The sequence below is a fragment of the Elephantulus edwardii genome, unplaced genomic scaffold, assembly GCF_000299155.1.
Source record: "Elephantulus edwardii isolate Elephantulus edwardi_28Jun2011 unplaced genomic scaffold, EleEdw1.0 scaffold00065, whole genome shotgun sequence".
In the NCBI taxonomy this organism is placed as follows: domain Eukaryota; kingdom Metazoa; phylum Chordata; class Mammalia; order Macroscelidea; family Macroscelididae; genus Elephantulus; species Elephantulus edwardii.
The window spans coordinates 15,921,837-15,937,410 of NW_006399815.1; the positions used below are offsets into that span (position 1 = coordinate 15,921,837).

Consider the following 15,574-nt stretch of genomic DNA (forward strand, 5'->3'; position numbering starts at 1 on the left):
TTTTTATAAAGGGAGAAAATTTGTTTATTCTTATAAACAATGTTTATACAAAAAGTTTTAAATGACAAGAACTTCCAACCTAATTTTAGTAGTCAAAAAAACATTTCTATTTTAAAGAAACAGTATCTAACAAAATAGGCAACTCTCTAGAACATACATTCACATATTTATAGAAAAAATTATCTCTTGCAATCAGAATTAGGGGGGAGAAATTTAAAAATGTTTAGCTACTAACTTGTTTCTAAACAGCAGTTGCTTTGAGAAATAAAATACTGATTTTTAAAGAATTATACTCAACTTTATAGGTACACTAATTCTAATTAAACAGATTTTTACTTCTTTGAGACTTAATATAGCTGGAAAACTCCAGCCACGAGTTGTTTTCACTCCCTTAAATTCAGATATATCACACAGAGGAACTTGACAAAAATATAAGTGGAAAACACAATGGCTGATGAAACATTATTTACCTTTGGAACAACCCAAATAACCTCAGGCTTCCCGCCCCGCCCCCCGCAACATATATATAAAAACAGGGACTCTCGTGACTTCCTCTTTCTAAAATGCTAAAGTTTTGAAGGTACACACCACCCATCAAAATCATTGCAACCCTCCACTGGGTTTCCAAGTCTATAAATCCCAACGGAAAGGAAGCATCTGTCACTTGTAGATTCAAACTGCCAGAGACATGTGGCTTTCTGGTTAGTGAGGAAACACACAAGAGATTATACAACCAGCCCTCCCCAAATCAACAGTTCTAAAAGGAATCCAGAACTACTTTAGAGTTTAATAAGTTTGAATTCCAACTCAACCAGATAACAATGATTTAATCTTAGGGAAAACATTTTATCTTTCTATACTCAGTTTCCTTATCATAGATAGAGTGGAGATACTAACAGCACTGAACACATAAGATTGCTTTGAGGAATAAATGGTATAGCATAAGCAAAGCACTTAAAACAGTGCCCAATGGGATATATTGACTTTCAAGTAATCGTCATCATCATTAGTTGTAAGAAAAGACACAACTGAGTCATGCCACATGAAGTCAACAAATGTCACACAGGGAGATAATTTAAGTTAAATCCTCTAACATGATTACAAAGAAACACATGATTTTTTTTTTTTTTTACATTTAGCTTTATACATTTCAGAAGGTATTTTTAATAGTTATATAATAAATAGATATGACAGACTATAAACTTTGCGGTTCAAATCCAGCACAAAACTATACAAATAACGTTTAATTTAAAGTTTTTAAAGTCACAAGAACAATTGAAAATGTAACACAATACCACCACCTAGTGGACAACATAGCTAATGATTACACTATGTATCAATAGTCAGTCTTCAAAATAACATTAGATGTATGCACAACTCTTACTTGCCCTTTACCTATTACATATATTTGCCCTCATTCTGAAGTAGATGAACTACTTAAAAGTAAGCTCTTACTCCCAACAAATTATTTTCACAATCACCTACATTTACTGTACATCAAACTTTTAAAGTAATTAAATTAAATCACCTTACAAAGTTAGGAACAGATCTTGTTTGTAATCAAGGGGGTACCAGGAGTGGAAAGTCTTTTGAGTAGACACATTCTTTTCTCAGAGAGATGTATCCACAAGAAAAGCAAAACAAAATAAACAACACTTGCCATCTGGTCAATTCCAATTCAAAACAGCCTTAAAGGAGCAGAGCTTATCTGAACAGGGTTTTACGGCCTGTACTCTTTACACAAACCGACTGCCACCTCTTTTTCCTGTAGTGTGACGCAGCTGGTAGGTTTGAACTGCTGATTTTTGGTTCATAAGCTAACACCTTAGCTTATAGATGGTATACCAATTGAAGTATTTCAGATAACAGATGTTGCCCTGGATGTACTCACCAAGTTGTGCCAAGAAATCTGGAGAACAACCACTTGGCCAACTGACTGGAAGAGATCTATATTTGTTCCCATTCCAAAGAAAGGTGACCCAACTGAGTGTGGAAACTACAGAACAGTGTCATTGATTTCACATGCAAGCAAGATTCTACTGAAGATCATCCAAAAACGATTAGAACAGCACATCAGCAGAGAACTGCCGGAAGTCCAGGCTGGGTTTAGAAGGGGTCGTGGTACTAGGAATATTGTTGCTGATGTTAGATGGATCTTGGCTAAAAGCAAAGAATACCAGAAGAATGTCTATCTGTGTTTCATTGATTATGCAAAGGCATTTGACTGTGTGGATCTAACAAACTGTGGCTGACTCTGAGAAGAATGGGAATCCCAGAACATTTAATTGTGCTAATATGAAACCTATACTTGGACCAAGAGGCAGTAGTCAGAACAGAGCAAGGTAACACTGCATGGTTCAAAATTGGGAAGGGTGTACGCCAGGGATGCATCCTGTCTCCATACCTTTTCAACATGTATGCAGAGCAGATTATCTGAGAGGCTGGGCTCTATGAGGAGAATTGTGGCATCAGGATTGGTGGAAGATCTATTAACAATCTGCGTTATGCAGATGACACAACCCTGCTTGCTGAAACTGAGGAGGACCTCATGCACTTGCTGTGAAGGGTCAAGGACTGCAGCCTTCAGTAGGGACTAAGGCTCAATGTCAAGAAGACAAAGATTCTCGCCACTGGACCAATTAGCAGCGTCAGGATGGATGAAGAAGAGACTGAGATTGTTCACAGCTTCAGTTTGCTCGGCTCCACAGTTAACACTCTTGGTACCAGCAGTCAGGAAATCAAAAAGCGTATCACGATGGGAAAGTCTGCTGTTAGGGACCTCTCAAAGGTACTCAGGAACAACAGTGTCTCTCTGGAGACTAAGGTGCGCCTGATACAGGCCATGATATTTGCAATCGCTTGTTATGCATCAGAGAGTTGGACAATGACTAGGGAGGACAGAAGGAGAGTGGATGCTTTTGAGCTGTGGTGCTGGAGAAGGGTACTGAATGTACCATGGACTGCCAGGAAAACAAACAGATTCATCTTGCAGAGGATTAAACCAAGCTACTCCTTGGAGGCAAGGATTCTGGGGCTTCGTCTAACATACTTTGGACATGTTGCCAGGAGGGACGGGTCCTTGGAGAGGGACATCATGCTTGGGAGGGTGGAGGGACAGCGCAGGAGGGGAAGGCCCTCTATGAGATGGATTGATTCGGTGACTGGGGTAATCGGGATGGGTGTATCAGAGGCGGTGCGGTTGGCGCAGGATAGAGCAGGGTTTAGGGCTGTTGTGCATAGGGTCGCTATGAGTCGGAAACAACTCTACGGCACATAACAACAACAACAACAAAGCTAACACCTAACCAAGCACTAAACCATTAACGCTCCTTTTCTCAAACATACTCCTATATGCTCGGTTCTGATTCACAGTGAAGGAGACATCAGGTTTTAGAGACAATAAAGCTTTTTATGTGCAGAAGCTGTCTCTCTCTCCCATTAAGCCACTGGTGGATTAAAACCACTGACCATTTAGTTAGAAGCCCAATACATTACACCCTAAGCATCAAGGTTCCTTTTTCTCTAATTTAGAAGGGAAAGGAACATAGAAAACAATTTAAACATTATAGAATCATGATATACCAAACAAAGTATCCAAAATATTTTCATTAAGATGTTTCTAAAATAGGGCAAGGGTTAAAAGTTGTTTTTTCTGCATAGTTAAACTATATTGAAAAAAACAAGACATTAGAAGTAGAATGTTTCATCATAATTAATATAAAAATATTTGATAAATACATAAATTTAAAACTATTCAGGAGAATAGTAATTTCACTTTATCTACTTGCAATTACTCATATGCAAGTTCAAATTGAAATGGAAGAAAATAGTTAAAACAAGTCCACGAAAACCAAAAAATAACTTCGTGTTAATTCCATCTGAATTTTATAAGTATTTCAAGAGTTAAGTTTGAGTCTCCAAACACTAATAAACAAAGACCAGATCAGGTGTGGGAGGATATAAAGAAGGGCATCATCTATGAAGAGAGCAAAGGTCATTAAAAAGGCAGGAAACAGACCGAAATGGATGCCAATAGAAACTGAAATTTGAACTAGAATGTAAAGAAGTGAAAATGATGAACTAAGAGAAGTGAGCAGAAGATTTCAAAGGGCACATTAAGAAGATAAAACAAAAGATTATAAAATGTGCAAAGGCCTATGGTTATAAACAAGTAAGGGAAGAACATGCTTGGCATGTTCTCAGAGTATTGGAAAAAATTAGTCTCAAGTCACAATAGTGAAGGTTTACATGAACAAATTATTGATGGTGGAACCATCCAAAGAAAATGGGAGGAATATACAGAATCACTGTACCAAATAGAATTCTGAAACGATACTGGTCGATACTGAAAATTTGAGAAGTAGCACATGACCAAGAGCCAGAAGTCTGAAGAAGACACAGAAGCTGCACTGAAGGTACTGGCAAAAGATAAGGTGCCTGAAATGGATCTAACACCAATTGATGTATTTCAACAGCTTACGATGTGTTCACTAGGCTATGTCAAGGCATTTGGAAGACTAGTCAACATACAACACACCAGCCAATTAATTCTAAATAGGTGACCCAACAATATATGGAAATTTTCAAACAGTATCATTGATCTCACAAGTAAACTTTTGCTAAAAATTGCCTGGTCGAATACATCAACAGGCAACTGCCAGGAACTCATAGATTCAGAAAAGGTCGTGGCATTAGGGTTATCACTGTTGATGCCAGAAGGATCTTGGCTGAAAGCTGTTAACACCAGGAGAATGTTTACTTTGTATTCCATTGACTATGCAAAGACAATTATTTAACTGTGTGGATCATAATAAAGTACGGATAACACTTGAAAGAATAAGAATCCTAGAACGTTAATTATATTCACAAGAAATCTAAACATAGACCAAGACGCAATTGTTTAATCAGAACAAGGGAATATTCCATGGTTTAAAATAAGGAAACGTGTGTCAAGGTTATATTCTTTCTCCAAATCTGTTCAGTATGTATGCTGAGCAAGTCACTCAAGTTGGGCTCTACGAAGAATGTGGCATCACGACTGGAGGAATATGAATCAAAAAACCCTACGGTAAGCAGATGATATAACGTTCCTTGTTGAAAGTGAAGACTTAGAACATTTATTTGAAGATCAAGACTATAACCTTCAATACAGATTACACTGCAAAATACACAAAAACCTTCAGCAATGGACCAACAGGAAACATTATGACAACGATTTCCTTTTACTAGGATCCACAATTAACATTCATGACAGCTGTAACAAAGAAACTAAGAGATGTGCTCCATATAGAGTATCTGCTCTTAAGGACGTCTTCACAGTGCCACAAAGATATTTACTTGTGTCTTACAAACTATGTAAAGGTATTCGACTGTGTTGAGCAAATTAAATTATGAATAGCATTGAGAAGAATGGGAATTTCAGAATACTTCATTGTAGTCTTGATAAGTTTTACTCCAATCCTGACTGGCACAAAGAGAGGTCTGTTTAAAGATTAAAGTGTACCTGACTCAAGTCGTGAGTATTTACTTTGCTTTCTAATGAATCTGAAAGTTGTTTAATGAATAAGGAAGACTGAAGAAGAATAAAAGCATTTGAATTGTAGTGCTGCCAGAGTACTGCATACCTCATAGACTGCCAAATAAGACAAAATTCTTCTTGGAGAACATGTGAACAGGGTAATTCTTGGGAGAAATGATGGTGAAACTTGCTCTCATCTACTCTGGGTATATTTTCAGGATGGCTCAGTCCTTTAAAAAAGACATCATGCTGAGAAAGGTAGATAGAAAGAGTGTTAAGAGCCTCCTGGACGTGAACAGACAGATGACTTTAACAGCCCTGAGCATGGCAGTTTGTAAAAATGCAGTAGGACAGGGTGAAGTTGAGATCTGTTGTTCACAGGGTCTCTAGGAACTGTAGGTTACTCAAAGGCACTTACCAATAATAACTTCCTTGCTATCTGAATCTCTCTTCACACATCCCTTCTAAATGACATTCTGATGGCCTCAGGGGTAAAGTGCAGAGCTACTAACCCAAATGCAAGCAGTTCATATTCCCAGCTGCTCCAAAGGAAAAAGATGGACAATCTCCTTCCATGCAATTTACAGCTTCTGAAAAACCTGTTGGAAAACCAGCTACAGGTCAGTTCTGACTCAACAGCAAAGAAAATTTTATTAAATAGACACCATGTTCCAGGAAGTGACAAAAGTAATATTAACAACTAGAACTATACGATTTTTATAAATCGTAGTCTTAACTTTCCTTGATGTAACTTTAGCCAATACAGAAGAAGCACAATCCTTCCCTGAAAACTTCAAAATTGAGATTATATCAAGTCATAGGTTCTGTTAAAAAAAATCAATATCCATTTAATCTTTTTCATCCAAAACTATAAACATTATCTTGTTCATGTGACTTTATAATTTCTAGTAGTTCTAAAAATTACTGCCTCAAAATTTTTTTTTTTTAAAAAGATATATGCCATGAGTGGTCTGGCTGACACAGTCAAGACAAATTATCACTTTTCTCTCCATATTTTACTTCTAATAATTAAAATTTTTATAGTAAAGACAGAGCAGCAGAATAAAAAATCAAGAGTCTTGGAAGTCAGATCGACTTAAGTGCATTTTATGACAATGGGCATCTTGAGCAAGTTATCAAATTTGCATGAGATTTTGTTTCAATAGTGAAACAGAAAACAGTATTTACCTCAGAGAAATGTGAGTAGGATCAAACAAGACCTTTGTAAACCAGTCAGTCTAGAACACAGTAGGGACTTAAGAAAGAGAAACAACTATTTGTTCTTCTGTTTTCATTCCTTATTTCCTCATCTTACGTGTACTATACCAAAACATATGTAGCTCAATGGAACAGAATCAACTGAAATTTCTTGGGAGGAGGGTGGGAAATATCAAACACAGTTTTATATTTTTCTCTTTTGGAAAATATTGTATGTTCTTTTGGCCTGACGGTCATAGTCAAATTAACAGTTAATCCATCAAGTTTCACTTGGGAAAAAAGTACTATTTCCTACTCTAGAATTCATTCCAAATCTTAAAGAATGTTAGATTCATTGATATGTACTGAAATTATGCCCTCACTCTATTTACTTTTTCTATACTTTTCTCAACTTCATAAATTATATTTGATTAAAAATATTTATCTTACTGCTAACATAAGAGATAATTTATTTCTATAGCATAATTCTGCATAGCTGAAATGATACAAAGTTTGTTAACATTTCTTTTAAAGTTATGACCATCAAACACTCTATTATGATGATTTAATGACTGAAAATTATTTCCTCCTTCAAAGAAACAATTTTGAAATCATATGCTATTATAAAAACAGCATGGAACATATTGACAATGCAAGTATATCAATCACCATGGTAAGATTCAGGTAGAAAAAAATAATGATGACACTCATTTTAAAACTTGTGATATATATGCTAAAATTAATTTATGGTTAGATAACACAACTGCCACTGAGTTGAGTCCAACTCATGATGACCTTCCATCAGGTTTCTGAGGATTCATAGAAGAAATCTTGAACACCCTTCTCACTCAGAGCAGCTAGTGTATTTGAACCACTAACTTCTTGGTTAACAGCTCAACTTGTTCCACACTATGCCTCCAAAGCTCCTTTGTGGCTACATAGTATTTTATATTTTCACTGTATACTAAAAACTTCATTCAGTACACTTTACTCTGTATTTACTATATAACATACGCATAATTTTTATGAGTATAGGGCAAGGGCTGGGTCTTTTCTGAAAAATGTTTAGATCTGTGATAGGCACTGACTACTTAGAACAAACATACTTTCATCAAAGATAAGAACAAAAATCTTATTGATATTAGCTATTATTATGTGCCATTAAGTCAGAATTAAGTCCCAGTGGTTTTTAGGGGCAGTAAATTGTATGGGAGGGTGGGGGTCGAGTGGGGGAGAGACTGTCCATCTTTCTCCTGTGAGAAGCTGGTGAATTAGAATAACATACCTTTGAGTTGGCAGTGCAACTCCTTATCCTAACTGCCAAGGTTCAATTCTTTTCCTACAAGCCCATAGTTTTTAAGTCATATTTAAACTGCATGTCTGAATGACACCTTTTTCATTTTCAATAAAATCATAAATGTTTCAATGATAATACTATAGAGCCTAGACAAGACTTTATTCCCTCATATAAATGAATACATTTTTTAGTTAAAAGTGAGATAAAAACTCAGTCTATTACTGAGGATGTATACATAAAAACTGATGATTGCTTCTTTTCACACAATTATAATGAAAATGTTGAGCGAACTGGTGGTTAAATACAAATCAGAAATATTGATAAGCTATTAAAAGTATTTCTATCAAAATATGACAGATGAAGTACATTCTAGAAATAACTTTGAGAAGGAAAAGGCCAGGTGGCTAAAATAATTTTTCTTTCCAAAGTGCCATGCTATGTTTAAATTCAAGAATACTGTATTATCCATGGAAAATGCGTTTGTATAGGGTTTAGAACTAAAGTAAAAATGATCTGGTATAATAAGATACTTCAGCCAATCACTTACATAATCATTTTGCCTATTCGATTCTTTTAAATTTCATCAGCAAATTATTAGTTTCGTTATGCCTAAGAAAATTTAACCATAACATTTATCTTATCTCATCTCGGAAATACAGGGGGAAAAAAATCCCTATTTTAAAATAACAATCAATTAAAAATAAATAGCACCTTTTATCATGACATTCTTTTCTAAAATGCCTAACACTGTATTTTATGTACATCATAGAAAACTTGCAAGATTAACATGCTTTGCTTTGAATTAAGATTTTCTCCAAAAATCTTTGAGATTTGCTACTTAAAAATTAAATGGAACAGTCCTCTCCCCTCGAAAGCCATCTTTTTCATTATACGAGGTAGAATGGTTTCCTCACTGTCATCACACTCAAACTCATTGCCACTGAGTCATAAGACTCATAGCTGGCCCTCCTGCAGGTTTTTTCAGATGTTGTAGCTAGCATGGGAGGAGACTGTCCCTGGGAGCAGCTGATAGATTTGAACTGTCTCAATTGCCTTTGGATTGGCACCATTAACTCCTTAATAAGCAGTCAGGATAAAAAAGTTTCTTCTTAGAAGCATTTATAAATACAAAAGCCTGACATTAATAGGATAAGACAAGAAAAGTGGTTTTTCCTAAATTACTTATTTGTTTTTCAATTTATTACTTACTGAGGCTTTCATGCTAAAAGTATAGTGAATTATGTGTATTTTCTTGTCTAATTTTTTTAAAGGATCAGTAGAATATATATTCTATAATCACTAAGACTAATAAATCAAACAACTAATGTACTTTCTAAGCACTGAAGAGAGTATAACAGTCTCCATTTGTTACTTCTAACTAGCACTTTTCATTTGTATTTAATTTTATATTTGCAAATGAAGGATATTTTCCATATCCACTCATTCTTTAAAATCCAAAAACAATACATTACAGATAAAGTAATGTGTTTACAATTACAGTTACTTTTTAAAAGTTTAGAAATGTATACTAAAAATTACATTCACAGTTCTGAGTTTACATGTCAAAGATAACATGTATAAATACTACTTTCCTGTACTAGAATGACAAGTCAACAAATGTACTAAAAACAACAGACACAGAATGCCAAGCAGTTGTTCCCTAACCCATAAAATACATCTGCATTAGAGGACTTCTACATTTCTTCCATTTCTAAATTTTTAACAAATAGAACACAAAACCAAAACCAGTTAATTAAAGCTTTATAATTTATATGCTCTCAGAAGCCACTTTTTACATATCTCAGTAAGCATGCAATTTCATTTCAAAGATTTCAGCAAAGAACTACCTCCTTACAAATTTTAGGTTTATCTTAAACTCTCCTTTGGTAACTGTACTGGGTTGAAAGTGTCCCACAGAAAGGTATTTCTATTTGGGATCTTGAGTATGGACTCATGGGTCTTTGCCAACTTAATTAAGAATCTTAATATTAGATCATACTGGATTATCACAGGTCCTATATCCCATGACAGTGTCCTTTTAAGAAACAGCAGATGGACACAGAAACCCAAAGAAAAGGTCATGTGAAACAAAGGGAGAGAATAGAATAGTATGTCTACAAAACAAAGAAAGCCCATGATTGTTACCAGCCACCTAAAGCTAGGAGGAAGACAAATACGGATTTCTTCCTTAGAGCATGGAGGAAGAATCAACTCCACTATGATGTTAATTTTGAGCTTATGGCCCTCAGACTTGTCATAAAATAAATCTGTTGTCCTAATTTGTTACAAAAGCCCTAGGTAATCTGCACAGTAATATATTTCAGCATTATTAACACAGTTTCTTTTTGAAAGAGTTTCATCATATCTAGCTTTCCAAAAGTAACCAACATGATTCCAAATAAACATGAAGTAACCAACATGATTCCAAATAAACATGTTACAGAACGTATAACATTAACTATTCCTGTGAATGTCTTTATTACAACTATACAGATTCAGAAAAATATAGAACAAAATTTTTAAAAAAAGTCCAGACTTACAGAACCAATAGAAATAACTACTCCCAATACTACCACTCTGAGATACTCTTTGAATTTAGATTGGAGCCACTTTCAGAGGTCACTCTTCATCCAAATTGAGAGGCTTATAAAATAAACAATATCGCCTTTGAACACTGTTTCCTTAAATAATCAACTATAAGAGACCAAATAGTAAATATTAACTTAAACCAAAGCTGACAAGGTAAAAAGCAGCATGGGAGCCAGATTGATGGAGTCAGAACAAAAAGAATAAAAATAATGAAAATGTTGACACACAGGGAAAATGTAACCAATGTCACAGAAAAATCTGTATAAAAATTGTTAAACAGGAACCCAATTATGTAAACTGTCACCTGAGACATGATATTAAACAAAATCTCTGCACATGTTTACTGAATGTTAAGCAATGTTTCAATCATGAATTCTACTTGATCATTTCTAAATATTTTTTATATATTTTGTCTGCTACTGCTTTCTAGAAAGAATAAGTTGGAGTACTGTGAAGCATACTCAGTTTTCTCAAAATTGTGCATATATTAAAAGTTTCCAAGTTTTCTAGCAATCAGCAATAGCTGAAAAACATCATGAGATAGTTGTAAACAATTTTATTTTCCCCATTATTATTATTTAGGCTTTTCTGAGTAAATCTTAAACTCTCCCCAGTTCTTTGCTACTTAAGTATTTTGGATTTATTATGCTTACAACATATGTAAAAATGTGATCTGCGGACCACCATTGTACATTAAAGAAATCTATCAATTTCTACCTGTTCACGGTGAAAAAAATAAAAATATTAAGTCTGACTTTAGAATTAAAAATATCCCTGATATTACCACATAAATCTCTGAATGTCTTGACTATCTGGCCAATGAAAAGTCTTGTTCAGAAAAATATAAAAAGTCAGAAAATTAACAGCTGTATAGCAACTCAATTCACAAACTAGTCTGGATGTGGACGGCAAAGGTATGTTAAGCCTATAAAAAATATAAGGTAAAATAAAGTATCGAAATTCCAGCAATTTCTGAGGAACTGTAACCATAAATACACATATGAAAAACATTAAATTCCAGAAAACTGATTTTGATTTTAATGAGTCAGCTATACTCCACCCAGCAAATATATAGACTGGCACTAACAAATATTTCATTATCTCATATTTCTGAAAAACTCTCTTCCACACATAGAATGTATAATGTCTATTGTCTGCTAGTAAATACTTATGAACATAAGTGAATTTCCAAACTAAAAATAAAGAGACTAAAGCAATCACAAAAAACAGAATTCTACGTTTCCAAATTAAGCAGAGAAAAGTCTTAATTTTGCTAGGAAATAGTAAGTGGGGAAAGGAAAAGAAGAGAGTAAAAGAGAAAAAGTAGAATAGCTGAGGGAAATGTAGACAAGCTTCATGACTACTCCGATCACCAATAACAATCCCACCATTAACCACAACGAAAGCACAAAACACAAATACTAGAAGGATATAGGGCCATGTCAGAAGGACAAGCATACTCAAGTTCTTAAAGGACATAGAATAAGCCAAAAGAAACTGCAGAATTTTCCTAAATTCTGAAAATGGTCCTTTGATGGCTGGAAGCCTCTCTTCCTTCTTCTTCTGTAGTTCAGTTTTCCAAGCTTCAGTTAGCTTTTGTGCAATGAGGTTTCCCGCACAGAAGACTGCCCAGATGATATTTGTCTGACGAAACATGAAGCCACAAAATCCAAGCATGGCTGAAGTTTTATGATTCCCATAGAGACACATTAAATAGGCGAAAAGCGTAAAGAACATCGATCCTGCTTCTGTGTAATAAAGGAAATTAAAAAAATAGAGCGTGGGAAATACTGCTAGTGTTAATGTTGACAAAATTCTCTGGATACTCGAGGCAGCCTAAAAAGCAGGGAAACAAACAAAGCCCACATAGTTAAAATAATTTTCATGATACATTAAGCATGTTATTTCTGTTGAGGTAGTGAAAAGATTCTTTAAAAATGATGACTTTCTTATTTAAAAAAATATCAATAGCAATCTGATTTCTGGCTTTGAAAAAATACCACTATGCATTTATAAGAAGACTTCTTGGTATAATTTTAATTACATCTCTGTTTAAAAGGCACTGTAGCTATATACACATAGACCAAGGCCTCTACAGCCTAAAATACACTGAATCATTAAGTAAATAATTTAATTAAGGGATCATTCTGTGGAAGGCACTGAACCAAGCTTCAGAGGAAATATGAAGGTGGAGGTGAAGAGGAAAAAGCCAAGGAAGTTGCATTCCTTTGAGCTTAATAAGCATTCACTTAACACACTGCCGCAAAGGATGGCAAAATGTGTTTCTAAGCACGGTCACCAATTTAAAAGTGTGCGGCAACGTGTTAACCACTACCATCAATTTCACTAAAGAAAATATCTGCAAAATCACTCATTAGAGAAAAGATACAAGATTTCTACTTTTAAGCTCAATAGTGAGTCCATTCTAAAGCTAAGTATCTTTTTTAGCCTTCTGACAAACTACTTCAGAATCTTCAAGTATTCCTTGTCCCTCACACTATAGCTGTTGTGCTTTGAACTGTACCCTCCACTTAATTTACTTGGTTAAAACTTTTTCACCTATACAATGAAACCCAAAGTCCTCACTACAACAAATAAAGATATTCATGATATTGACCCTACCTACCCGCCCAGTTAGACTTACCTAAACTTTATGAATCCTCCAATTTCAATCAGCAATTCTCTGTGTCTTCTTGCTCAATGTTTTTGTACCTATTTATGCTATTTCTACTGCCATGACTCCTATACCACCCTAGAGAGTCCTATACATTCAGCAAAATTCATCTCAACTGCCATCTTTTCTATGAAGCCTTAACCAATACTACTCCCAGCTAAGACATACGGGCCACATGGAAGAATCTAGGCTTTATCTCTATAGACTCTAGTGTTTATCATGCAATTAAACCAAATAAGCATATACTGACTTCATTTAATTCACTAACAAATACTTACAAATAACAGTTCTTAAAGTATATAAGTACAAATTTCTTCTAAACTGGGTGTGGGAGGCACTCGCTTTACCATTATAAAATATAAACAAACACTAAAAGGCTATTTTTCACCAAATCTTACTAAAATCAATTCCTCCTCATATGGTCCTGAGTGTACATAAATTTGTAATAGATTATTCTGGAAACATACCTTGTTCCTGGGTTGTACCTTGCGGAACAGCAAATATAGTAAATAGAAGTTGCCAACACTGAAGAGAAGATTAACAAATCTGAGCATTCCAATGGAGCAGACTACATGTTCAGACCATCCAAAGATCCAATGGGCTGGTTTGACTACTCCAACTGACACCAAGTACAAGCCAGGCAATGTAGTAATCATGGGATCCCACTTTAAAATGAAAGCACAGTGAAATGAAAGCAAGAGGTACCGAACTTTACACAGTATTCACAAGAATACAACGTACACAGCACGCACTGAAAACTACAGTGTTTGGACAAAAAAATTACCCTTCCCCCAAAATTAATAATGTATGTCAGTAACTAGTGGGAAATCGGTTTGCACTTTCAAGATCTACTCTCTGGACTCTGTATTTCATGACAAAGTGTAAATATTGCAGTTTTTCTAGCACTGACACATTGGTTAGAACAGACAGGTCTTGGAAAGAGGTGCTGATCACAGGCTGAAAGCACTGGGCCGGGAACTAAGGCTTTATATCTAGCCATGCAACAATGCCACTTAGATACTATTTGTAGATACCGTCATTCTATACATTAATAACCTATACTCAGAAATTCTATCAGATCGTATCCCTAAAAAATAGTAGTAAATTTAAAATTACACTTCCTATTTCTAACCATTATAATATGCTGTTTCACTAGAAGAAGATAAATACGTCTCCTATATTTTTATGGATACACTCCATACTGTGTGTGCTCAGCCGAAAACACTTTGCAACTGTATTTTAAAAGATGTCATATGACAGACTGGCAGCATATAAAAGAGTTCCTAAAAACAAATAGGAATAGAATGTGAAAACCTCTCATTTCTCTGCCGCCGAAGATTTCCCCCACCATAACTCACTCAAACCCAAGAATACATTTAACAGATGAATCACAGGAAATTTTTCTGATACATGCTAAAATAGCCCAATGCTTCTAATCCCGGGATCGGTGGAGAAAAGCTGGGATAGATGTCCTGAGTTATCAAGGTCCGTGACTCAGTTTCCCATTTGTTATTCTCTTTGACCATTTCTTAGCGGGAAACATGTTGTCTGTTCATTCATTTAACAAACAGTGCATAGGACCCCGAGACTGGAACAGATTACCAGGGCGGGGCGAGCTACGGATAAGGATGGAAGACTACGCAAGAGACAGATCGGCCCTCTCTGGCATGCCCCGGGTGGACCAGGCTGGGGATCCCACCTGCGAGAGGGAGAAGTGGCCCTCACAGTAGCGCTGCGCCTGAGGCAGGTGGAAGATTTCATCCATGTAGGGCTCCCGCAGAGCCCGGCTGAAGGCGGAGAAGAGGAGACAAGACACTAAAAAGGTACAGCTCAGCGCAGCTGAGAAGTAGTAACCCTCCAGCTGCGCCATCCCTGCCCCCATAGCCACAGCCCAAAAGCCTTGCGCCCGCTTCCCAGGCCTCTAAACTCAAGTTTGAAATTCGGGCTCGAAATAAGCGCGCAAAGAAGGACTGGACGAACCGGACTAAGCACAGCCGGAAGGCAAAGGATGCTGGGAGAGGGCGGCCCCCGCGCTTCCGGAAAAGTCGGCTCACTGTTTCCGGAGTCATGCGTTTCATAAGGGAGCCAGGCTGCTGCCTAGTCAATCACGTTGCTTCCGACGCGCCGAGTGGTTAGAACCACCGGGAAAGGCGGGGCATGAACCCACGGGCACTAGAGAAATTTGCGGTTAAAAGATAGCAGCTCCTTAAGCTGCAAATCTCGGTCCATGCAAAGCTATTTTGCTACCGTACCTTACCACAAGATGGTGATATTTCTCCACTTTTGAAACGCCACATTT

At 36.0% G+C, this 15,574-nt stretch overlaps 1 protein-coding gene across 1 annotated transcript; it reads right to left on the reverse strand.

Moving 5' to 3' along the window:
* Nucleotides 1-11,198: 11,198 nt before the first annotated feature.
* Nucleotides 11,199-15,168, reverse strand: ALG10 (ALG10, alpha-1,2-glucosyltransferase). The gene is made up of 3 exons (XM_006888208.1): nucleotides 14,975-15,168; nucleotides 13,743-13,940; nucleotides 11,199-12,437 (listed from the first exon to the last, which is right to left on the reverse strand). The coding sequence occupies exons 1-3, from the start codon at nucleotides 15,155-15,157 to the stop codon at nucleotides 11,382-11,384; spliced, it is 1,437 nt and encodes a 478-aa protein (XP_006888270.1). The 5' UTR covers nucleotides 15,158-15,168; the 3' UTR covers nucleotides 11,199-11,381.
* Between the last annotated feature and the right edge of the window lie 406 nt (nucleotides 15,169-15,574).